Source organism: Moschus berezovskii, chromosome 25, assembly GCF_049115385.1.
Source record: "Moschus berezovskii isolate FMDL1 chromosome 25, NW_MosBer_1.0, whole genome shotgun sequence".
Taxonomy (NCBI): Eukaryota; Metazoa; Chordata; class Mammalia; order Artiodactyla; family Moschidae; genus Moschus; species Moschus berezovskii.
The window spans coordinates 43,146,447-43,166,841 of record NC_142484.1 but is presented as its reverse complement, the minus strand read 5'-3'; the positions used below and the strand labels follow the sequence as shown (position 1 = coordinate 43,166,841).

Sequence of the window (20,395 nt, the reverse complement as noted above, 5' to 3'; positions counted from 1 at the left end):
TATATCTCAGTGGGGCTGTAGGGCAACAAGGAAGATCAGGATTATTTGGCAGGTAGAGAAGAGAGCTGTGCATTTTTTAAAGTATTACTTCAAATGAATTTTGTTATTGCATTAAACTCTAAAGAAAGACAGATATATTATGTCTGCTGAAATAAATATAGGTACTAGGGATTCAAATAAATCATAGAGACCACATATTGAACTCAGTTTTAACAAATGTTGTCACAGTGAAGTAACTGGATTAAAAGATGATATCTGATTTTATCTATCTATCCTATGTCTATAATATTTAATGTGCATTCCTATTCAAAATTCACCTGATGCGAAGAGCTGACTTTCTGGAAACAACCTTGATGCTGGGAAAGATTGAGGGCAGGAGAAGAAAGGGACAACAGAGGATTAAATAGTTGGATGGCATCACTGACTCGACGTGAATTTGAGCAAACTCCAAGAGATGGAGAAGGACAGGGAAGCCTGGCGTGCTGCAGTCCACGGGCTTGTAGAGAGTGGGACACAATTTGGTGACTGAACAACAAAATTCAAAATTTTTCATGAAAGTATTTTAGGGGCTTGAAATATAATTTTTAAAGAGATATTTTATTTAAGGTTGCGAGTTCTAAGAAGTTCTGCGCTTCAGTTCAGTTCAGTTGCTCAGTTGTGTTCAACTCGCTGTGACCCCATGGACTGCAGCACGCCACGCTTCCCTGTCCATCACCAACTCCCGTAGCTATCTACACTATCCTGTAGTTCTGCACTAGTACCAAAGAAATGAACACTGCTACTTTTCACTAGTACAATGAAAAGGTAAGTTTATTGCATTTCATTGAACTTGAAAAATAACATAAAATTATTCAGTTCAGTTCAGTCTCTCAGTCGTGTCCGACTCTCTGCGACCCCATGAATCACAGCATGCCAGGCCTCCCTGTCCATCACCAACTCCCGGAGTTCACTCAAACTCATGTCCATAGAGTCAGTGATGCCATCCAGCCATCTCATTCTCTGTCATCCCCTTCTCCTATTGGCTAGCTAGAAATATACTACTTCCTTTTCCAGATATATAGAGCCATGTAGAGCCATAAAATTTTATTCATCGCATACATTGGCCTTTGATTTCAGAATATTGTTCATAAGTAGAATGGAAATTCTGCAGGGAAAGCAAGCCTAGTACACGGGAAGGAGCATGGCCTTTGTCCTCTGACTTGACCACTGACTGGCAGTGTGGTCTTGGGCAGATTACCTAACAACTTTGAATGTTTTCACTCATTCTAAGATGAAGAGACTGATCTTTTTTTTTTAATTCTAACTTATTGGAGTATAGTTACTTTACAATGTTATGTTAGTTTCTGCTATATAGCAAAGTGAGTTAGCTATATGTATACCTATATCCCCTCTTTTTTGAATTTCCTTCGAGGCCACTAATCTTTACCACACACATGTATTATGAAGTTTGTGGAAATAGATTAAATAGATTATAAAGCATCAAGCACCTGTCTGGTATGTACTACCTCTCCTTATAATACTAAGTTCAAAACCTGCCACTGTCCTACCTTTTGAACTCATCAGTGTCTTGATCACCTAATTTATACAAAGGGCTTCCTTGGTGGCTCAAATGCTAAAGAATCTGCCTGCAATGCAGGAGACCCAGGTTCAATCCCTAGATCAGTAAGATCCCCTGGAAAAGGGAATGGCTACCCACTCCAGTATTCTTATCTGGAGAATTCCATGGACAGAGGAGCCTGGTGGGCTACAGTCCATGGAGTTGCAAAGAGTCAGACACCTCTGAGCGACTAACACACACACAATTTATACAAAACCCCCAAGATTCTGTGCTTGATTTTTTTTTTCTTATGAATGGTAATTTTTGTTTGTTTATCATTGTCTGTCAATAGATCTTTTCTCTTTTGTACGTGTTCCTTCAATGACAATAATTACATTCTGAGACAAAGAAAATACCCCTTTAATGGGCATAGACATAGTAACCTATGCCATTAAACTTGAGAAAAGCTTAAAATAACATAAAACTCCCCAAATTAAAAGAGATTTTAGAAAATTTTGTGCTGCTTTATATACCAGGAACAGCATTGTTGTTGTTTTTTTTTTTGATTGGACTGGCCTGCAGATTTGTACTGTGTAGTAACATTTATCCTAATAAGGACCATTTGTACATGGGGTAATGTCCAACCTGAATGCTGTTATGATTTAGGAGAAGGAATAAATTACATTTCTATGCCTGATGTTCAGCAGCCCCTTCTTTCTCACTGTCTCTCTTACACACACACAGACACTCTATCTGACCTAATTTCCAGGCTTTAATTCATTTTGAACCCCTTTCTTCGATGTCTCCTTCTTTAACCAACTTATTTGCTTTGCATGGTACAGGTTTTTGGAATGAGGGAGATCAAGTTTCTGAATACCATGCCATTCCTTTCTCCAAAGGATCCTCCCAACCCAGGAATTGAACCCAGGTCTCTTGCACTGCAGACGGATTCTTTACCATCTGAGCCACTAGGGAAGCCCATGCTTTGACTACTGCTGACTGAATCTCTGACCTAAACAATTTGGGTTTCTCATCTGTAAAATGGGAATAAAATCACCTTGTATGTTATTTTGAAGTTTAAGTGGGAAATTTGTTGTTATTGTTGTTTAGTCACTAAGTCATGTCTGATTCTTTTGCGACCCCATGAACCAAGCTCCTCTGTTCATGGGATTCTCCAAACAAGAATACTGGAGTGAGTTTCCATTTCCTTCAAGGGATGCTCCCAACCCAGAGATCTGACCATGTCTCCTGCACTGGCAGGCAGGTTCTTTATCACTGAGCCACCAGAGAAACTCAAGTAGGAAATAGATGTTTACAAATTTTCTGACATACTTTCTTAGTAAATATTGAGCTGTCTGTCCTTTATCTTTTTCAAATGAATGTTTTGAGGATCTAGTGATCCAGTGAGTTAGCATGCTGTATAGTAAGAGGTGAAGAGCATAGAATTTGAATCAAACCTGAGTTCAAATCTTGGCTCTGCCACTTACTTGTTGGGATATTATTTAATCTGTTAAAATAGTTTCTTAATTGATAAATAGTTATTCCTGTTTACAGTAGTTGTTGTGAGGATAATGTGAAATGAATATAAATTGTTTTGGCCTGGACCTCATTCTTACTATACATTACTAAGCTGTCATTAAATCACTCTACTCAAATCATCACCTGTGGTCTGAGTTATATTCCGCTTCTCTAAAGTTATCTTCTAAACTGGGAGAGGGTGAAGGTGGGATGATTTGGGAGAATGGCATTGTAGCATGTATATTATCATATGAGAAATGAATCACCAGTCCAGGTTCGATGCATGATACAGGATACTTGGAGCTGGTGCACAGGGATGACCTGGAGGGAGGATATGGGGACAAGGGAGGTGGGAGGGGGGTTCAAGAGGGACACCCGGGACAGATTCGTGTCAATGTATGGCAAAACCAACCAATATACCAATGTAAAGTAATTTGCCTCCAATAAAAATAAATAAATAAATAAACTGGACTTTAAATTTCTGAAGGGTTAGGAGCCAGGTCTGAGTATTTCTTGAACTCGGTAGCACCACCTAGGATCATGCCAGTTTCATTGTGCCAATGTTTGTGCAACTTATGGCCGATAGAAAACCTCCAGATTTTTGGCCTGTCCACCAGTCAGCCACTACCCTCAGGGTAGTCATTGGGAGCAGCAGATTTGGGTAACTCATTACTTGTAATCAAAGCTGCACCAAATTATCAAATTTTCTAAGTACAGTGACACAACAATTGTATTATGTGACTAGAACTTTATAAAGGATTGTGTACTTCTCTCACACTTGTACAATATCCTTGCATTTCTTCCATACCTAGACCATATTTACTTTACTTCAGAAAATGTGTGTGTGGCCTACCCTGGATATTATGTAATACAGTCCGCTACTTAGAAGCTCCTTTCTTGTACTATGTATTCTGTGATGACTAGTTGTGGTAAGAAAGTAAAATAAAATGAAGAGCAAAAGGGAATTGAACATAAATATAAGGAGGAAATGAGAGAATGATCAGGTTGAGTAGATGGTACACTCCACCAAAGACTGACTTAGTCATTGCTTTCCTAACTTTCATATATTGGATCTATTTCATATCATTATTCTTGTTAGAGTCTTTGTTGTTTTAAAATAGTATCTTTGTAAAAATCATTTATATAATTATTGTAGCTGTGGTAAACTTAAACATGTACTTTTTAAAATATACTAAAATTATTTGGGTAATTTAAAATGTGAAGGTTTAGGGTTAGGGTCAGCATAAAGGGTAGTTTAAAAACACTCTTAGCCAACCAAGAAAAATAATTTTGGAAATTAAAATTTTAATATTTTCAAAATTAAAATAAACATTTCAGTGCTTTTCAAAGTCTTACCTTTTTCTTCAAGATTTACTTAGGCAAAAAAAAAAAAAAACCTCTTATATAAATCTATGATTTGATGCACTATCCCTGTGAAGTAGATCTTACTTAACTCCTTTTGATAAGAAATACAGAACAGAGAAAGTTGAAGACTTATCTTAAATCTCACAAAATATGAAATAATCAGAATGGGATTTTAGGGTTTTAGGTTTTCCTTCCTGATTCATTAATGTGAGCCTTTTCTGTGGTTCTTGTTTATGGAGAAATCGAAAAGTAAACTGGTTTAGGGTCTGATGGAGTCTATTAAATTTTTTCAGATCATAGGAGATGCACACTTCCAGTTTCTGTTACTGTGTTTGTTTAACATTCCTCTGTGAATCAGAAAGGCTTGTTTTGTCTTGTCTTAGCCAAATCAAATATGAACCCTGTACTTTTCCATTTGTGTTTGAAATTATAGTGAAGGTACTCATATTATAGAGTTTATTGAAGTGAAAACTTCTATGTGATTGTATAAATGCTTAATAGACTTGAAATAAAAGCTGTCAAATTCAAGAACATTTGGAAAGTTTGCATGCCTCTTCCCTACCATGTATTTATGGCATATTTTGGGGGAGGGGAACCAAATTTTTTAATTTAGTTCCATAGTAATGAATTTGTTAAGATTTTTAAGATTTCTCAATTACTGTTATATAAGATATATGAGAAACACTCCTTGAATAAATAATATGTGGAAGTCAACAAGAAAAAAAGGTTATTTTATTATGCTGTGTCTTTGATTTCAATTTCCTTTTTATCTCTTTGTTTTAAATTTTTTATGAATTTTAGAGGGCTGCTGAAGTATCAAACTAATTTAGATACCCACCCTCCTGGCTGCATTAATCTTAATGGAACCCACTACCAGAATACTCATTTACCAGAGCATCTCTCAGAACATTTTTATGAATCTTTTCCTGGAGGATTTTCAAAGCCTGATGAACTTACCCAGAACACATCTGTGAAGATTTGTATGGAAGAGCCCAGGTTCCAAGCTAATTTTCCACAGGTCAGATTAGTCCTATGTCTTTACTGATTTCTGCAAAATCCATGTTCCCATAAAAAATTGATCAACATTGCATTTAAACATGTTTTTGAAGGTAATAAAGCAGTTATTCCTACAGAAGAGAATGTTTCAGGCTGTTTCAGTAGGAAATTTAGTATGTGTTATTCCATAATAGGCAGCCTACAGTTCAATGAGATAGACCTATGATATTACAGAATATAGAAAATTCCTGTTTAACTCATCATATGATCTTTGCAAATTGTGCTTGCCATAAGAAAGATACATTCCTTATGCATTGAGAAAAGTAGGTTGAATAAGAAAAATAATAGTGAAAAATCTAGTACTACTACTAATAATTATTATAGTATAGTATAATATTATGTATAATATTATGAACACTAAGCTGTAAAATAAATTTATTGAATGCTTAATATCATCTGCTAGGGACTGTGCTAAAATATATTGTATGCTTTTTTAACATTCACAATAACTCTTTGAAGCAATTACCATCATCCTTAATTTTCTGATGAGGAAATTATGGTATAATATTATTATGGTACACTATTATGTATAATATTATAAATACTGAGTTGTAAAATCAGTTTATTGAATGCTTGATATTATCTGCTTGGGGCTGTGCTAAAATACATTATATGCATTTTTTTAATGTTCACAATAACTCTTTGAAGCAATTATTGTCAGCTTTAATTTTCTGATGAGGAAATTGTGGATTAACTATGTAAATATACTCTGACCAACCTCTATAAATTAACATGTAGGAGAAGAAGAGTACAAAATCAAGTAATCTTGCTCTCAGAAAATACTCTTGCTCTTCCCCAAATACTCAACTAGTAGTTTAATAAGAGTCATAATCTTCCCTTGTAGCCATGGGAGCTGCCCACATGGGTATTACACCCTGTATTCTGTGTCTCTACCAAATGAAAGTTGGGTAATAGTGAAATTGAATGTCTGTTTTAAGAAGAAAGGGGAGTCGAAAGATAGTGATTTGTAGATGCCTTGGGAATGAGTGTGTTAGTCTTGTTTTCTTATTAATAACAATCCTCTAGATTTCTTTTAAGCTTTACAATCTTCAGAGTTTTCTGGCTTCACACAATGCTTTATGTTAGGGAAGGCAGGTATTGTGAGTCCCATTTACTTGTGTGATGCCCAAAGGCTAAGCAACTGTCCCAAAGTGGCAGAGCTTGTCCTGTGATGCTTACTCTGCAAACAGTTTCTAACTGTTGGGTTGGCCAAAAAGTTCATTTGGGTTTTTCTATAAGATGTTCAGTTCAGTTCAGTTCAGTCACTCAGTTGTGTCCAACTCTTTGCAACCCCATGAACTGCAGCACGCCAGGCCTCCATGTCCATCACCAACTCCTGGAGTCCACCCAAACCCATGTCCATTGAGTCGGTGATGCCATCCAACCATCTCATCCTCTGTTGTCCCCTTCTCCTCCTGCCCTCAATCTTTCCTAGCATCGGGGTCTTTTCAAATGAGTCAGCTCTTTGCATCAGGTGGCCAAAGGATTGGAGTTTCAGCTTTAGCATCAGTCCTTCCAATGAATACCCAGGACTGATCCCCTTTAGGATGGACTGGTTGGATCTCCTTGCAGTCCAAGGGACTCTCAAGAGTCTTCTCCAACACCACAGTTCAAAAGCATCAATTTTTCAGTGCTCAGCTTTCTTTATTGTCCAACTCTCACATCCGTACATGACCACTGGAAAAACCATAGCCTTGACTAGATGGACCTTTGTTGTCAAAGTAATGTCTCTGCTTTTTAATATGCTGTCTAGGTTGGTCATAACTTTACTTCCAAGGAATAAGCATCTTTTAATTTCATGGCTGCAGTCACCATCTGCAGTGATTTTGGAGCCCAGAAAAATAGTCAGCCACTGTTTCCACTGTTTCCCCATCTATTTGCCATGAAGTGATGGGACCGGATGCCATGATCTTAGTTTTCTGAATGTTGAGTTTTAACCCAACTTTTTCACTCTCCTCTTTCACTTCATCAAGAGCCTCTTTAGTTCTTCTTCACTTTCTGCATTAAGGGTGGTGTCATTGGCATATCTGATGTTATTTATATTTCTCCCGGCAACCTTGATTCCAGCGTGTGCTTCCTCCAGCCCAGCGTTTCTCATGATGTACTCTGCATATAAGTTAAATAAGTAGGGTGACAATATACAGCCTTGATGTACTCCTTTTCCTATTTGGAACCAGTCTGTTGTTCCATGTCCAGTTCTAACTGTTGCTTCCTGACCCGTATAAGATGGGAATGCAAAAATCTGAATAAATTTTTTGGCCAACCCAATAAATGTGAGGAGCAGGCATGACCTTCATGGAAGAAGGACCTTCTGGAATAACACTGTAGATTAGGTTTTAAAAGGTGACCATGAAAATACATTTGGGTTGGGCGCCTCCAAGTGTTGAGGGAGATAAAGCGTGTAGTTACAGGAGATAGGCTGACCACCCAGGCTATGCAGTTATCCTGGGATCAGCGTTATGCCTCCAGCATACATGCAAAATTGTCTTGGTTTCCAAATTCTAAATAGTATCTCCTTTTCTTGTTATATTATGTAAAAGTAAATTGTGAACAACACATATGGTATGCCCATATTTAAAAATATGTACATATACATATTTTACATTGCGTATACATTTTGTATATGTATATTATGCATGCATATTGTGTGCATTAAAAGTACCTAGGGTTCTCTTTTTTTTTTTAAACAAATATTAGACTGGTGCTGTGTTTTTTTTTTTTTTTAGACTGGTACATTTTTTATTAAAATACTCCAGATTTACTTGAGCTTTTACTTCTCTTCTTCCTTTAGAGAAAGATATTGTATATATACAACATATATTTCTTGTGGGCCCAGAAGGATATGTGAAACAATAAACTACCTGTTAATGGTAGTTGTATGCTTGATAGTGGCTTGAGGGTAGGGTCCTGACATTACTTTCCCTTCTATTTTATACTTTACTCTTGTTTCAGTAAGTTGCAATGATTATTTGTTGCTTTTTATTCATTTTTCTTTACACTTTGTTATTTCACTCCAGATTAAATTATCATTGCTGTAATATGTCAAATAAGCAGTGAGGCAGGATATAAAGAGTCCTATAACACAAGTATTTCTTAAAGTGTATTTCAAAAATTCTCCATTAGACCTGGCTTTGGATTTCTGGACCTTTGTGCCTATATTGTGCTGAAAGGCTTTACAGGTGTATCCGGAGCAATAAGCCAGTCACTATCATCTCAGTCACAAGTCATCCGTCAGATGTCATGGAAATCCGAATGGTCAAAGAAAATTTTAAAGCAAGACCTGGCCAGGTGAGTCAGTGTCCAGCAAGTTTTAAAATACCCTTTATCTGTTTTTTTTTTTTTTCAAAATTAGCATTATTAAAATATTTGAACTTCTTTCTTGGTTATTTAAAAATTGTTTTTTGCTTTTTAGTACATTATTCTACATTGTCCCAGTGTGTCTGCATTGGAAAACCATCCATTTACTCTCACAATGGTAAGAAACTTGTTTTTTGATTTTTCTAATGTTTAGAATGAAATGCATCTTTCTCTTTGTGTGTGTATGCACTCCACCTCATTCTAAAAATCATTCAAGGCTGTCACAATATCCTTAATGTTTAAGAAAACCATCTTTTTACAAGAAATATAATTACTTATACAGAAACTTTGTAACTGTTAATTATTTTCTAAAAATTTAAACTGCAGGAAATAGTGTGTTTAATGTATGAAATCTTTTTGATTCAAAATGCAGGAATATTTGGACTCTTCCTTTCATAAAATATGTACCAAATTATAAAGTGTGCACGATTTTCTTTAGAGAGATTAAATTTAAGGAAATAGAGTACTGTGGGTTGAGATGGAAGCATAAGTAAATGTTTAGAAAAGAAAAATCTCAGTGTAATTGGCATCGGGGCTGTGTATGGAGAAGGAAAAGGAAAATAAAGTCAGAAAAATACAATAGAACAAATAAGGCGGGGAAATCTAGCTAAATCATGGTATCATCAAATATTGTTAGCCCATTCCATAATGTTATTTTTTGCCTTATACAAATGGCATGAGCCCATTATGGATAAAGTAAATAATTCAGAAGCATATAGGATCACATCATAACTTTTCCTCTTTTCCCTGCTCCCAAGTCCTGTTCTTGAGTTTCACAAATGGTCTTGCAGATATTTCCTTACATTCTTTGGCATTTATGGGTATCTACCATTCATTTGCTGGATCCCTTGTCTTAAAAGTTTTCTTTTTTCACTCACCAATAGGTCATGGACAACTTCCCATGTTACTGTATTTGCAAATGCCTCATTGTTTTTAATCACTGTATGTCACAGTAGAAACGCAGTGTAATTTATTTAATATTTTCCATTGATGATGGAGGTTAAGATTTTATTCAGTTTCTATCAAAAGTAACTGAGACAGGGACCACATGTTTACATGTTAGAATTGAACAAATTATGTGGGGAGGTCCAGAAAAACAGCATGTTGACGTGCTAAAGTTTAGAGATGGAGTTCTGCTGGGATTGGCTGTGCTGTGTGCAGGTAGCATCAGTCATGTCCAACTCTTTGTGACCGCATGGACTGTAGCCCTCCAGGCCCCTCTGTCCATGGGAGTTTCCGTGCAAGAATACTGGAGTGGGTTACCATGCCCTTCTGCAGGGGATCTTGCTGACCCAGGAATTGAACCTCTGTCTTTTATGTCTCCTGCACTGGCAGACAAGTTCTTTATCACTAGCACCACCTGGAAAGCCCCTATTGGAACCGCTGTTAAATGTGATGTATTATTCAAGTTGAAAACTTTGAAACCTTGGCCAAGTTGCTTCATCTTTTTTGTACATTCATTTCTTAGTATAATATTATTATAAAAACAGTAGCTGTTCACACACACGTTATGAGTTCAAATGAGCTACTACAAATAAAGCATGTAGAACACAACCTGGAATGTGAAAAGTATCAAGTATATGTCAATATATGTTAGCAAGTATTATAATTTTTATTTGCAGTGTGAATTTGCCCCTTGAGAGCATGTACTTGTGAAGATGGCTAGGCCAGAAACATTTGTATTTAAGAAATAACACAAACTGAGAGAAAGTTTCAAATGTTTAACGAAAAAGCAGGAGTTATATATCCAATCCCTTATGATTATACAGTGGAAATGAGGAATAGATTCAAGGGACTAGATGTGGTAGACAGTGTCTGAAGAACTATGGATGGAAGTTCATAATATTGTACAGGAGGTAATGACTAAAACCATCCCAAAGGAAAAGAAATTTCAAAAAGACAAAGTGGTTGTCTGAGGAGGCTTAACAAATAGCTGAGGAAAGAAGAGAAGTGAAAGGTAAGGAAGTAATATATACTTCCTTGGAAAAATACACCCAACTGAAGACAGAGTTCTAGAAACTAGAAGGAGAGAAAAGGAAGCATTCCTAAGTGAACAATAGGAATAGAGGAAAGCAATAGAATGGGAAAGACTTTCTCTTTTTAGAGATCTCTTCTAGAAAACTGGAGATATCAAGGGAACATTTCATGTAAGGATGGGCATTATAAAGGACAGAAATGATAAGGACCTAACAGAAGCAAAAGGTATTAAGTAGAGGTGGCAAGAGTACACAGAGGAACTATACAGAAAGGTCTTAATGACCTGGATAACCATGATGGTGTGATCACTCACCTAGAACCATACATCCTGGAGTGTGAAGGCAAGTGGACTTTAGGAAGCATTACTGTGCACGAAGCTAGTGGAAGTAATGGAATTCCAGCTGAGCTATTTAAAATCCTAAAAGATGATGCTGTTAAAGTGCTGCACCCAGTATGTCAGCAAATTTGGAAAAGTCACCAGTGGCCATAGGACTGGAAAAGGTCAGTTTTCATTCCAGTTCTAAAGAAGAGCACTGCCAAAGAATGTTAAAACTATTGTACTATACTCTATGAATTACCAAATTGCATTCAAGGACAGAAGAGCCTGGCAGGCTACAGTCCATATGTCCACAAAGAATTGATTAGACTGAGCAACTAACACTTTCACTTATTTCAGCAAGGTAAAACTCAAAATCGTTGAAGCTTGTCTTAGCAGCACATGAACTGAGAACTTGCAGGTGTACAAACTGAGTTTAGAAAAGGCAGAGGAACCAGAGTCAAACTGTAAAACATTTGTTGGATCACAGAGAAAGGAAAGGAGTTCCAGAAAAACATCTACTTCTGCTTCATTGACAATAGCCTTTGACTGTGTGGGTCAGTTAAAACTGAAAAATTTTTAAAGAACTGGGAATGCCAGACCAACTTATCTGTCTCCTCAAAAACTTGTATGCAGGTCAGGAAGCAGCAGTTAGAACAGGACATGGAACAACAGACTGGTTCCAAGTTGGAAAAGGAGAATGTCAAGGATGTATATTGTCACCCTGTTTTTTTAACTTATATTCAGATTACATCATGAAAAAAACTGGACTGGATGAATCTTACAAACAAAATTCACAAACCTAAGATTGAATCACAAACAGGACTGCTGGAAGAAATATCAACAACCTCAGATATGATACCACTCTAATGGCAGAAAATGAAGAAGGACTAAAGAGCCCCTTGATGAGGGTGAAACAGGAGAGTTGGCTTAAAATTCAGCATTTAGAAAATGAAGATCTTGGCATCTGGTCCTATCACTTCATGGCAAGTAGAAGGGAGAAAAGTAGTAACAGTGACAAATTTTCTTTTGTTGATCTCCAAAATCATTGCCAATGGTGACTGCAGCCATGAAATTAAAAAGACACTTTCTCCTTGGAAGAAAAGCTATGACAAACCTAGACAGCATATTAAAAAGCAGAGACATCACTTTGCTGACAAAGGTCTGTATAGTAAAAGCTGTGGTTTTTCCAGTAGTCATGTATGGATGTGAGATTTGGACCATATAGAAGACTAAGCGCCGAAGAATTGATGCCTTCAAACTGGTGCTAGAAATGACTCTTGAGAGTCCCTTGGACAGTAGGGAGATCAAATCAGTCCATCCTAAAGGAAATCAGTCCTGAATATTCATTGGAATATTCATTCAGCTGAAGCTGAAACTTCAATACTTTGGCCACTTGTTGTGAAGAACTGACTCATTGGAAAAGATCTCGATGCTGGGAAAGATTGAAGGCGGAAGGAGAAGAGGGTGGCAGAGGATGAGATGGTTAGGTAGCACCACCAACTCAATGGATATGAATTTGAGCAAACTCTGGGAGATGAAATCCCAAGGTATAGAAATATGACTAAAAGGTTCAAAGTTTTGTTGTTAATGTTCAGTTGCTCAGTCCTGTCCAACTTTTTCTGATCCCATGGACTATAGCTCGCCAGGCTCCGCTATCCATGGGATTTCCCAGACAAGAATGCTGGAGTGGGTTACCATTTCCTTCTCCATCAGAGTGTGTTGGATGAGGCGAAAAGGGTGGATGCCTGGGATTCTGTATCCGTCATAGTTTTTCTTCTCTCTTACTTTCTTCAATTAAGGCAAGATTTTTCCTTATTCTTTCTGCTGCTTCTAGGCCGTCTCTTCGGTTCTCTTAAAGGAACATGGGTCTCTGAAGATTCCCTAAGAAAAACAAGGAAAAAGGACTTAAAATAGTTTGGAAAACAGCGTTTACTATATATCACTTAAAAATTCACAATGTATTTTACCCCGTTAATGGTTTCCAAACATTCTTTAATGAATAGTCCCAATAAATTTTACTCATCCATTTTTTTAACCCGTTTTTACTTTCTCACTCTAAGTTCTTTGTCTAAACTAATCTCTTTGCCCTGGGAACCAATTATTGTGTCTTCACACCCCAAGTACCACACATTCTCTTGACCTTTTCCTCTTTTAAGACACTGCATATTCTCTTCAGCAATTAGTGCCGTTAAATTACTTGTTTAATGCCTGTCTCTCAGATGGTAAAGAATCTGCCTGCAAGACAGGAGACCCAAATTCAATCCCTGGGTTAGGCAGATCCCCTGGAGAAGGGTGTGGCAACCATCCACAGTATTCTTGCCTGGAGAATCCCTCAGACGAGGACCCTGGCAAGCTACAGTCCATGGGGTGGCAAAGAATGGGACACAACTGAATGACTAACATTTCTTCCTAGACCGTAAGATTCAGGAGCCCTTTGAAGGAAACATTCAGAGTTCAGTGTCTGGTGCACAGAGTAACACAATATATATCTGTTGAAAGAATGAAAAGCACTTAATATCTAATCAGTGTTTGGGATATACTTTGAGAAATATTTGGAAGATGGCTTATCTTTTCCTCCCATCTCTTACTTGAAAGATAAAGGCAGAGAAAAAAAAAGTTAGAGGAATTAAGGAGAAGCAAGAAATGCTATGGCTGACATGACTCTCAGTCAAAGAGCCAACTTCCAGTCAGATTCTGAGTCTAACTTTAAGGTCATGATGACTATTTATCTTTAGCTATGAAAAGGAGCAGGAAATGTACTTGTGACAAAGGTGGCTGGGGAAGAACCACCAAAGACAAGTGCAAACAATTTACTGAGAACATCTGGTCAGAGCCAGTAGGTCATTTTTCTCTTCTACTGCCCCATTCTCAGGGCTACCAATGGAAAATTACTTGTTCCTAATTTCTGTTGGTAATTTGACATTTTGAACTGTGGTGCTGGAGAATACTTTTGAGAGTCCCTTGAACAGCAAGGAGATCAAACCGGTCAGTCCTAAAGGAAATCAAACTGGAATATTCACTGGAAAGACTCACGCTGAAGGTAAAGCTCCAATACTTTGGCCACCTGATGAGACAAGCTGACTCATTGGAACAGACCCTGATGCTTGGAAAGACTGAAGGCAGGAGAACAGGGAGACAGAGAATGAGAAGGTTGCATGGCATTCCCAACTCAGTGAACATCCCTTTGAGCAAACTCCAGGAGATGTTGAAGGACAGGGAAGCCTGGTGTGCTGCAGTCCATGGGGTCACAAAGAATTGGACATGACTGAGCGACTGAACAACATTTGCCAAATGTTCTCAGTATTTCTTAGGTTTGCCTTGCAACCTGTAGGTCAAAATAGATCTTGTCTTTGCAAGTGTATGTTTTATATTCACATCCATCCTTGTTTTAAACATCTTTTTTAAAAATATGTTTTGATGATGCCCTATTAAACCTCAATTTAAGGTTTGATTGTTTTAAAAATAATTATATCTAATAGATATTTTAAATTTCAGCAATAGTTGGCTTCCAGAAGAATTTTCAAGGCAAAGGAAGATTCTTTTCATCAGACCATCTGTGTACCATGCATTTTGTGTAGGCTTAGGAATCGAGTTATAGCCCTCCCAGATTTGGGGTTTTGCTAGCTGACTCACTCATATCATCCCCTAAAGGAGTTTCTGTTTTCATAAAAAGGGAAAGCGGTGAATCGCCTTGCTGCCTGGAAATGAATTTGAGTAAAGCAAAAACATTTCTGGGCTAAATTTTACATTATGCTATTATGTTAATTTACTGTATTTTCCTGCCATTTCCTTCTTTTGTTCAATTACTTCTGTTTGGCACTTACATGTAAAATGACTGCTTTTCAGGCACTTTCACTGGCTGGTTCCTTTATGGATTCCTTTGAAATAAAACAAAGCAAAACACAGTGATTTCCCATATGCCAAACCCCACTAAAATTTTATACACATCTTGTCTTTGTCACGGATAACAGTACCTACTAATTAAATGCCTAAGAGGTTCCTTCTTAAACTTTGAAAATATTGCATTATTTAATTCTTCTACAATTCCAAAGATGTGTATTGTAACTCTGTATGATGCAGAAAATAATGTAACTCAAAGATATCAAATAGCATAATTGATTAGTGACACAGACAAGACAGAAACACAGACCTGCCTGTCTGAAAGGTGCGTTGTCAGCTATTCTACCCTGCCTGTGTCCTGCCTCCCTACTGGCCTTGGTCAGTGCATTCCTATTTCTAAAAATCCTGTTGCTTTAGGACATATCTGTTGGAGTCAACAAAAAATAATTATTGTTTTAAAGAGAAATTTACTGAAACTCTAAAAATGTATTTTCAGGAGAAATATGCAGTTGAAAGTTTTATACTGTCTACACTACTCAACTTTTCTAATATTGTGGAAAATTGAAAGTCAAGTAAATTCCCCTGCTAGAAAAGTCTAATACTTAACTTTAATATACTCTGCCAATATAAGGAAAATTCAAATATATAAAATATACATTGGTCACAAATTCAAGTTGCTTGAATTTCATCTAATTTTTAAAATGAAGATTCAGTTCAGTTCAATTTAGTTGCTCAGTCGTGTCCAACTCTTTGCGACCCCATGGACTGCAGCATGCAGGCCTCCCTGTCCATCACCAACTCCTGGAACTTACTTAAACTCATGTCCATCAAGTCGATGATGACATCCAACCATCTCATCCTCTGTCATCCCCTTCTCCTCCTGCCCTCAATCTTTCCCAGCATCAGAGTCTTTTCCAGTGTGTCAGTTCTTCATATCAAGTACCCAAAATATTGGAGTTTCAGCTTCAACATCAGTTGTTCCAATGAATATTCAGAACTGATTTCCTTTAGGATGGACTGGTTGGATCTCCTTGCAGTCCAAGGAACTCTCAAGAGTCTTCTCCAACAGCACAGTTTAAAAGCATCAATTCTTTGGCGTTCTCTTTATAGTTCAACTCTTCCATCCATACATGACTACTGGAAAAGCCATAGCTTTGACTAGATGGATTTTTGTTGGCAAAGAAATGTCTCTGCTTTTTTAATATACTGTCTAGGTTGGTGCTAGTTTTTCTTCCAAGGAGCAAGAGTTTTTTAATTTCATGTCTGCAGTCACACAATCTGCAGTGATTTTGGAGCCCCCCAAAATAAAATCTGTCACTGTTTCCATTGTTTCCCCTTCTACTTGCCATGAAGTGATGGGACCAGATGCCATTATCTTCGTTTTCTGAATGTTCAGTTTTCAGCCAACTTTTTCACTCTCCTCTTTCAGTTTCCTCAAGAGACTCCTTAGTTCTTCTTCACTTTCTGCCATAAGGGTGGTGTCATCTGCGTATCTGAGGTTATTGATATTGTTCCCGGCAATCCTGATTCTAGCTTGCACTTCATCCAGCGTGGAATTTCTTATGATATACTCTGTATATAAGTTAAATAAGCAAGGTGACAATAGGCAGCCTTGACATACTACTTTCCCAATTTGGAACAGTCTATTGTTCCATGTCCAGTTCTAACTGTTGCTTCTTGACCTGCATACAGATTTCTGAGGAGGCAGGTCAGGTGGTCTGGTATTCTCATCTCTTAAAGAATTTTCCACAGTTTGTTGTGATCCACACAGTCAGAGGCTTTGGAATAGTCAATAAAGCAAAAGTAGATGTTTTTCTGGAACTCTCTTGCCTTTTCGATGATCCAGCAGATGTTGAAATTTGATCTCTGGTTCCTCTGCGTTTTCTAAATCCAGCTTGAACATATGAAAGTTCATGGTTCCTATACTGTTGAAGCCTAGCTTGGAGAATTTTGAGCATTACATTGCTCGTGTGTGAGATGAGTGCAATTGTGTGATAGTTTGAACATTCTTTGACATTGGCTTTCTTTGGAATTGGAATGAAAACTGACCTTTTCCAGTCCTATAGCCACTGCTGATTCTTCCAGATTTGCTGGTATATTTAGTGCAGCACTTTCACAGCATCATCTTTTCAGATTTGAAATAGCTCAACTGGAATTCCATCACCTTCACTAGCTTTGTTCGTAGTGATGCTTCCTAAGGCCCACTTGACATCACATTCCAGGATGTCTGGCTCTAGGTCAGTGATCACACCATCGTGATTATCTGGGTCATGAAGACCTTTTTTGATTAGTTTTTCTGGGTATTGTTGCCACCTCTTCTAAATCTCTTCTGCTTCTGTTAGGTTCATGCCATTTCTGTCCTTTATTGTTCCCATCTTTGCATGAAATGTTCCCATGGTATCTCTAGTTTTCCTGAAGAGATATCTAGTCTTTCCCATTCAACTGTTTTCATCTATTTCTTTGCATTGATCGCTGAGGAAGGCTTTCTTATCTCTCCTTGCTATTCTTTGGAACTCTGCATTAAAGTGGGTGTATATCTTTCTTTTCTCCTTTGCTTTTGCTTCTCTTCTTTTCACAGCTATTTGTAAGGCCTCTTCAGAGAATCATTTTACCTTTTTGCATTTCTTTTTCTTGGGGATGGTCTTGATCACTGCCTCCTGTATAATATCACGATCCTTCGTCCATAGTTCTTCAAGCACTCTGTCTATCAGATCTAATCCCTTGAATCTGTTTGTCACTTCTGCTGTATAATTGTAAGGGATTTGATTTAGGTCATACCTGAATGGTCTAGTGGTTTTCTTTACTTTCTTCAATTTAAGTCTGAATTTGGCAATAAGGAGTTCATGATCTGAGCCACAGTCAACTCCCAGTCTTATTTTTGCTGACTGTATAGAGCTTCTCCATCTTTGGCTGAAAAGAATATAATCAATCTGATTTCGGTGTTGACCATCTGGTGATATCCATGTGTAGAGTCTTCTCTTATGTTGTTGAAACAGGGTGTTTGCTATGACCAGTGTGTTCTCTTGGCAAAACTGTATTAGTAAATAGTTTTGATGAACCTGGAGTCCAATCAATCTGATTTCAGCATTGGCCATCTGGTGATGCCCATGTGTAGAGTCTTCTCTTGTGTTGTTGGAACAGAGTGTTTGCTATTACCAGCGTGTTCTCTTGGCAAAACTCTGTTAGCCTTTGACCTGCTTCATTTTGTACTCCTAGGTCAAATTTTCCTATTATTCCAGGTAACGCTTGGCTTCTTACTTTTGCGTTCTAGTCCCCTATAATCAAGAGGACATCTTTTTTGGGTGTTACTTCTAGAAGATTTTGTAGGTCTTCATAAAAATGGAGATAATGCTTTTACAACTGAAAATGGGAAAAAGTTGGTGCAAAGATAAGGTACAGAAGCACTGTAGTATTTTTCATAATTTCACTCAAAATAAACCTAAGTTTTGAGCACTGGTTTAATAGAAACCCAGAGATTGGCGTTTTCATTACTTAAAGTGCTTCATCATTTCTTATACTTGACATTGACTTTGCTACATAAAGAAGGCATGCTGATTTGGTGGGTCTTTTCAAAATGGTGTGATTGTTTTTTGCTATAGCACTTGCCTTCTCTCAGGGTACAGCCAGCAGGCACATGTTTGGTGACTAAAGTTGATGGAGATCAGAGGGTGTTGTGTAGACCATAGATTTTGGAATCCTGAACAACTTGGTTTATATCCACCACTTATTAGTACTTGGACAAGATAACACACTCTGTTTACTTCTTTATAAAACATGGATAATAATAATAACCGGATCTCAACATTCAAAAAACTGATATCATGGCGTCTAGTCCCACCACTTCTTGGCAAATAAATGGGGAAACAATGGAAACAGTGACAGACTTTATTTTCTTGGTCTCCTAAATTACTGCAGACAGTAACTACAGCCAAGAAATTAGAAAATGCTTGCTCCTTGGAAGAAAAGCTATGACAAACCTAGACAGCATATTAAAAAGCAGAGACATTACTTTGCCAACAAAGGTCTGTCTAGTCAAAACTATGGTTTTTCCAGTAGTCATTTATGGATATGAGAGTTGGACCATAAAGAAGGCTGAGCGCCAAATAATCAATGCTTTGAACTGTGGTGTTGGAGAAGACTCTTGAGAGTACTTTGGACTGCTCAGAGATCCAACCAGTCCCTCCTGAAGGAAATCATTCCTGAGTATTCATTGGAAGGACTGATGCTGAAGCTGAAACTCCAAGACTTTGGCCACCTGATGCAAAGAGCTGACTCATTTGAAAATATCCTAATGCTGGGAAAGATTGAAGTTGGAAGAGAAGGGGATGACAGAGGATGAGATGGTTGAATGGCATCATCGACTCAATAGACATGAGTTTGAGCAAACTCTGGGAGATAGTAAATGGTAGGGGAAACCTGTTCTGCTGCAGTTCATGGGGTCTCAAAGAGTTGGACATTACTGAGTGACTGAACAACAATGTAGCTCTGAATATGAATTTAAAAGATGTAACTAGGTTCTAAGTGTGGTGCTTGGTACACAGTAAGTTCTCAGTCAGTTAGAAATTGTTATGATTTTTTTTTCTGATATTGACTGGCCAATCAGAATTAAATTGAATGTATTTTTGCTTCTTTCTCCGTCATGAAATAACTGATTGAGCTGTGACCACAGAATGGTTTAGAAATGGTCATTTGAAGGACTGGTGGTGCCTCTTGTGGTTTACTAGCCCTTAGGATGGGATGTTTCAGGTTGGGTTTCCAGGAAAACAGGTTGGAATTAGAGATTTGCATGCCAGAAATTTGTCAGGGAGCGTGCTTAGATCAAGAGCTTCCTGGGTGGTGCTAGTAGTAAAGATCCTGCCTGGCAATGCAGGAGGCATAAGACACATGGGTTTGATCCCTGGGTCAGGAAGATTCCCTGAAGGAGGGCATGCCAAGCCACTCCAGTAGTCTTGCCTGGAAAATCCCATGGATCGAGGAGCCTGTTGGGCTACAGTCCATGGGGTTGCAAAGATTTGGACATGACTTGGGTGACTTAGCATGCCCACACACACAAGCACAGGTCCACATGTGGTAAGGAGTGAGGGACAGATGAGGCAAGATAAAAGTTCAGCTGTGATGTAGATGTAACAGAGGCCTCAACAGGAGCTCTGGGAGGAAAATGATAGTCCTGAACTGTCCTTTCTTGAAGTCAGGAGGACAAATCCTTATACTCCCAAATTACAGTCCTTGGATTTGATGCTTAGACATGGGTGGAGAAGCTTTCTGCTGTGAATGGTGATTCCTCGGGAGAGTCTCAGAAGTGAACTCAGCATGCAACACTTTTTACCAGCTAGGAGATAGGGGAGATGAGCGTTTTAATCCTGAAAACTGGCCAAAGGGAGAAGGGAGGAGGACTTGAACAGTGCAGCAGTTTCCACTGTATGTGA

At 37.9% G+C, this 20,395-nt stretch overlaps 1 protein-coding gene across 3 annotated transcripts in view; it reads left to right on the top strand.

Moving 5' to 3' along the window:
- Positions 1-20,395, top strand: part of NOX4 (NADPH oxidase 4) — a 198,727-nt gene that overhangs the window by 77,659 nt on the left and 100,673 nt on the right. For all 3 annotated transcript variants that reach the window (XM_055416177.2, XM_055416176.2, XM_055416179.2), the window contains 3 exons: positions 5,222-5,438; positions 8,600-8,764; positions 8,889-8,951. In XM_055416177.2, coding sequence (XP_055272152.2) covers positions 5,222-5,438; positions 8,600-8,764; positions 8,889-8,951 — 445 coding nt within the window. The remainder of the gene's footprint in view (positions 1-5,221; positions 5,439-8,599; positions 8,765-8,888; positions 8,952-20,395) is intronic.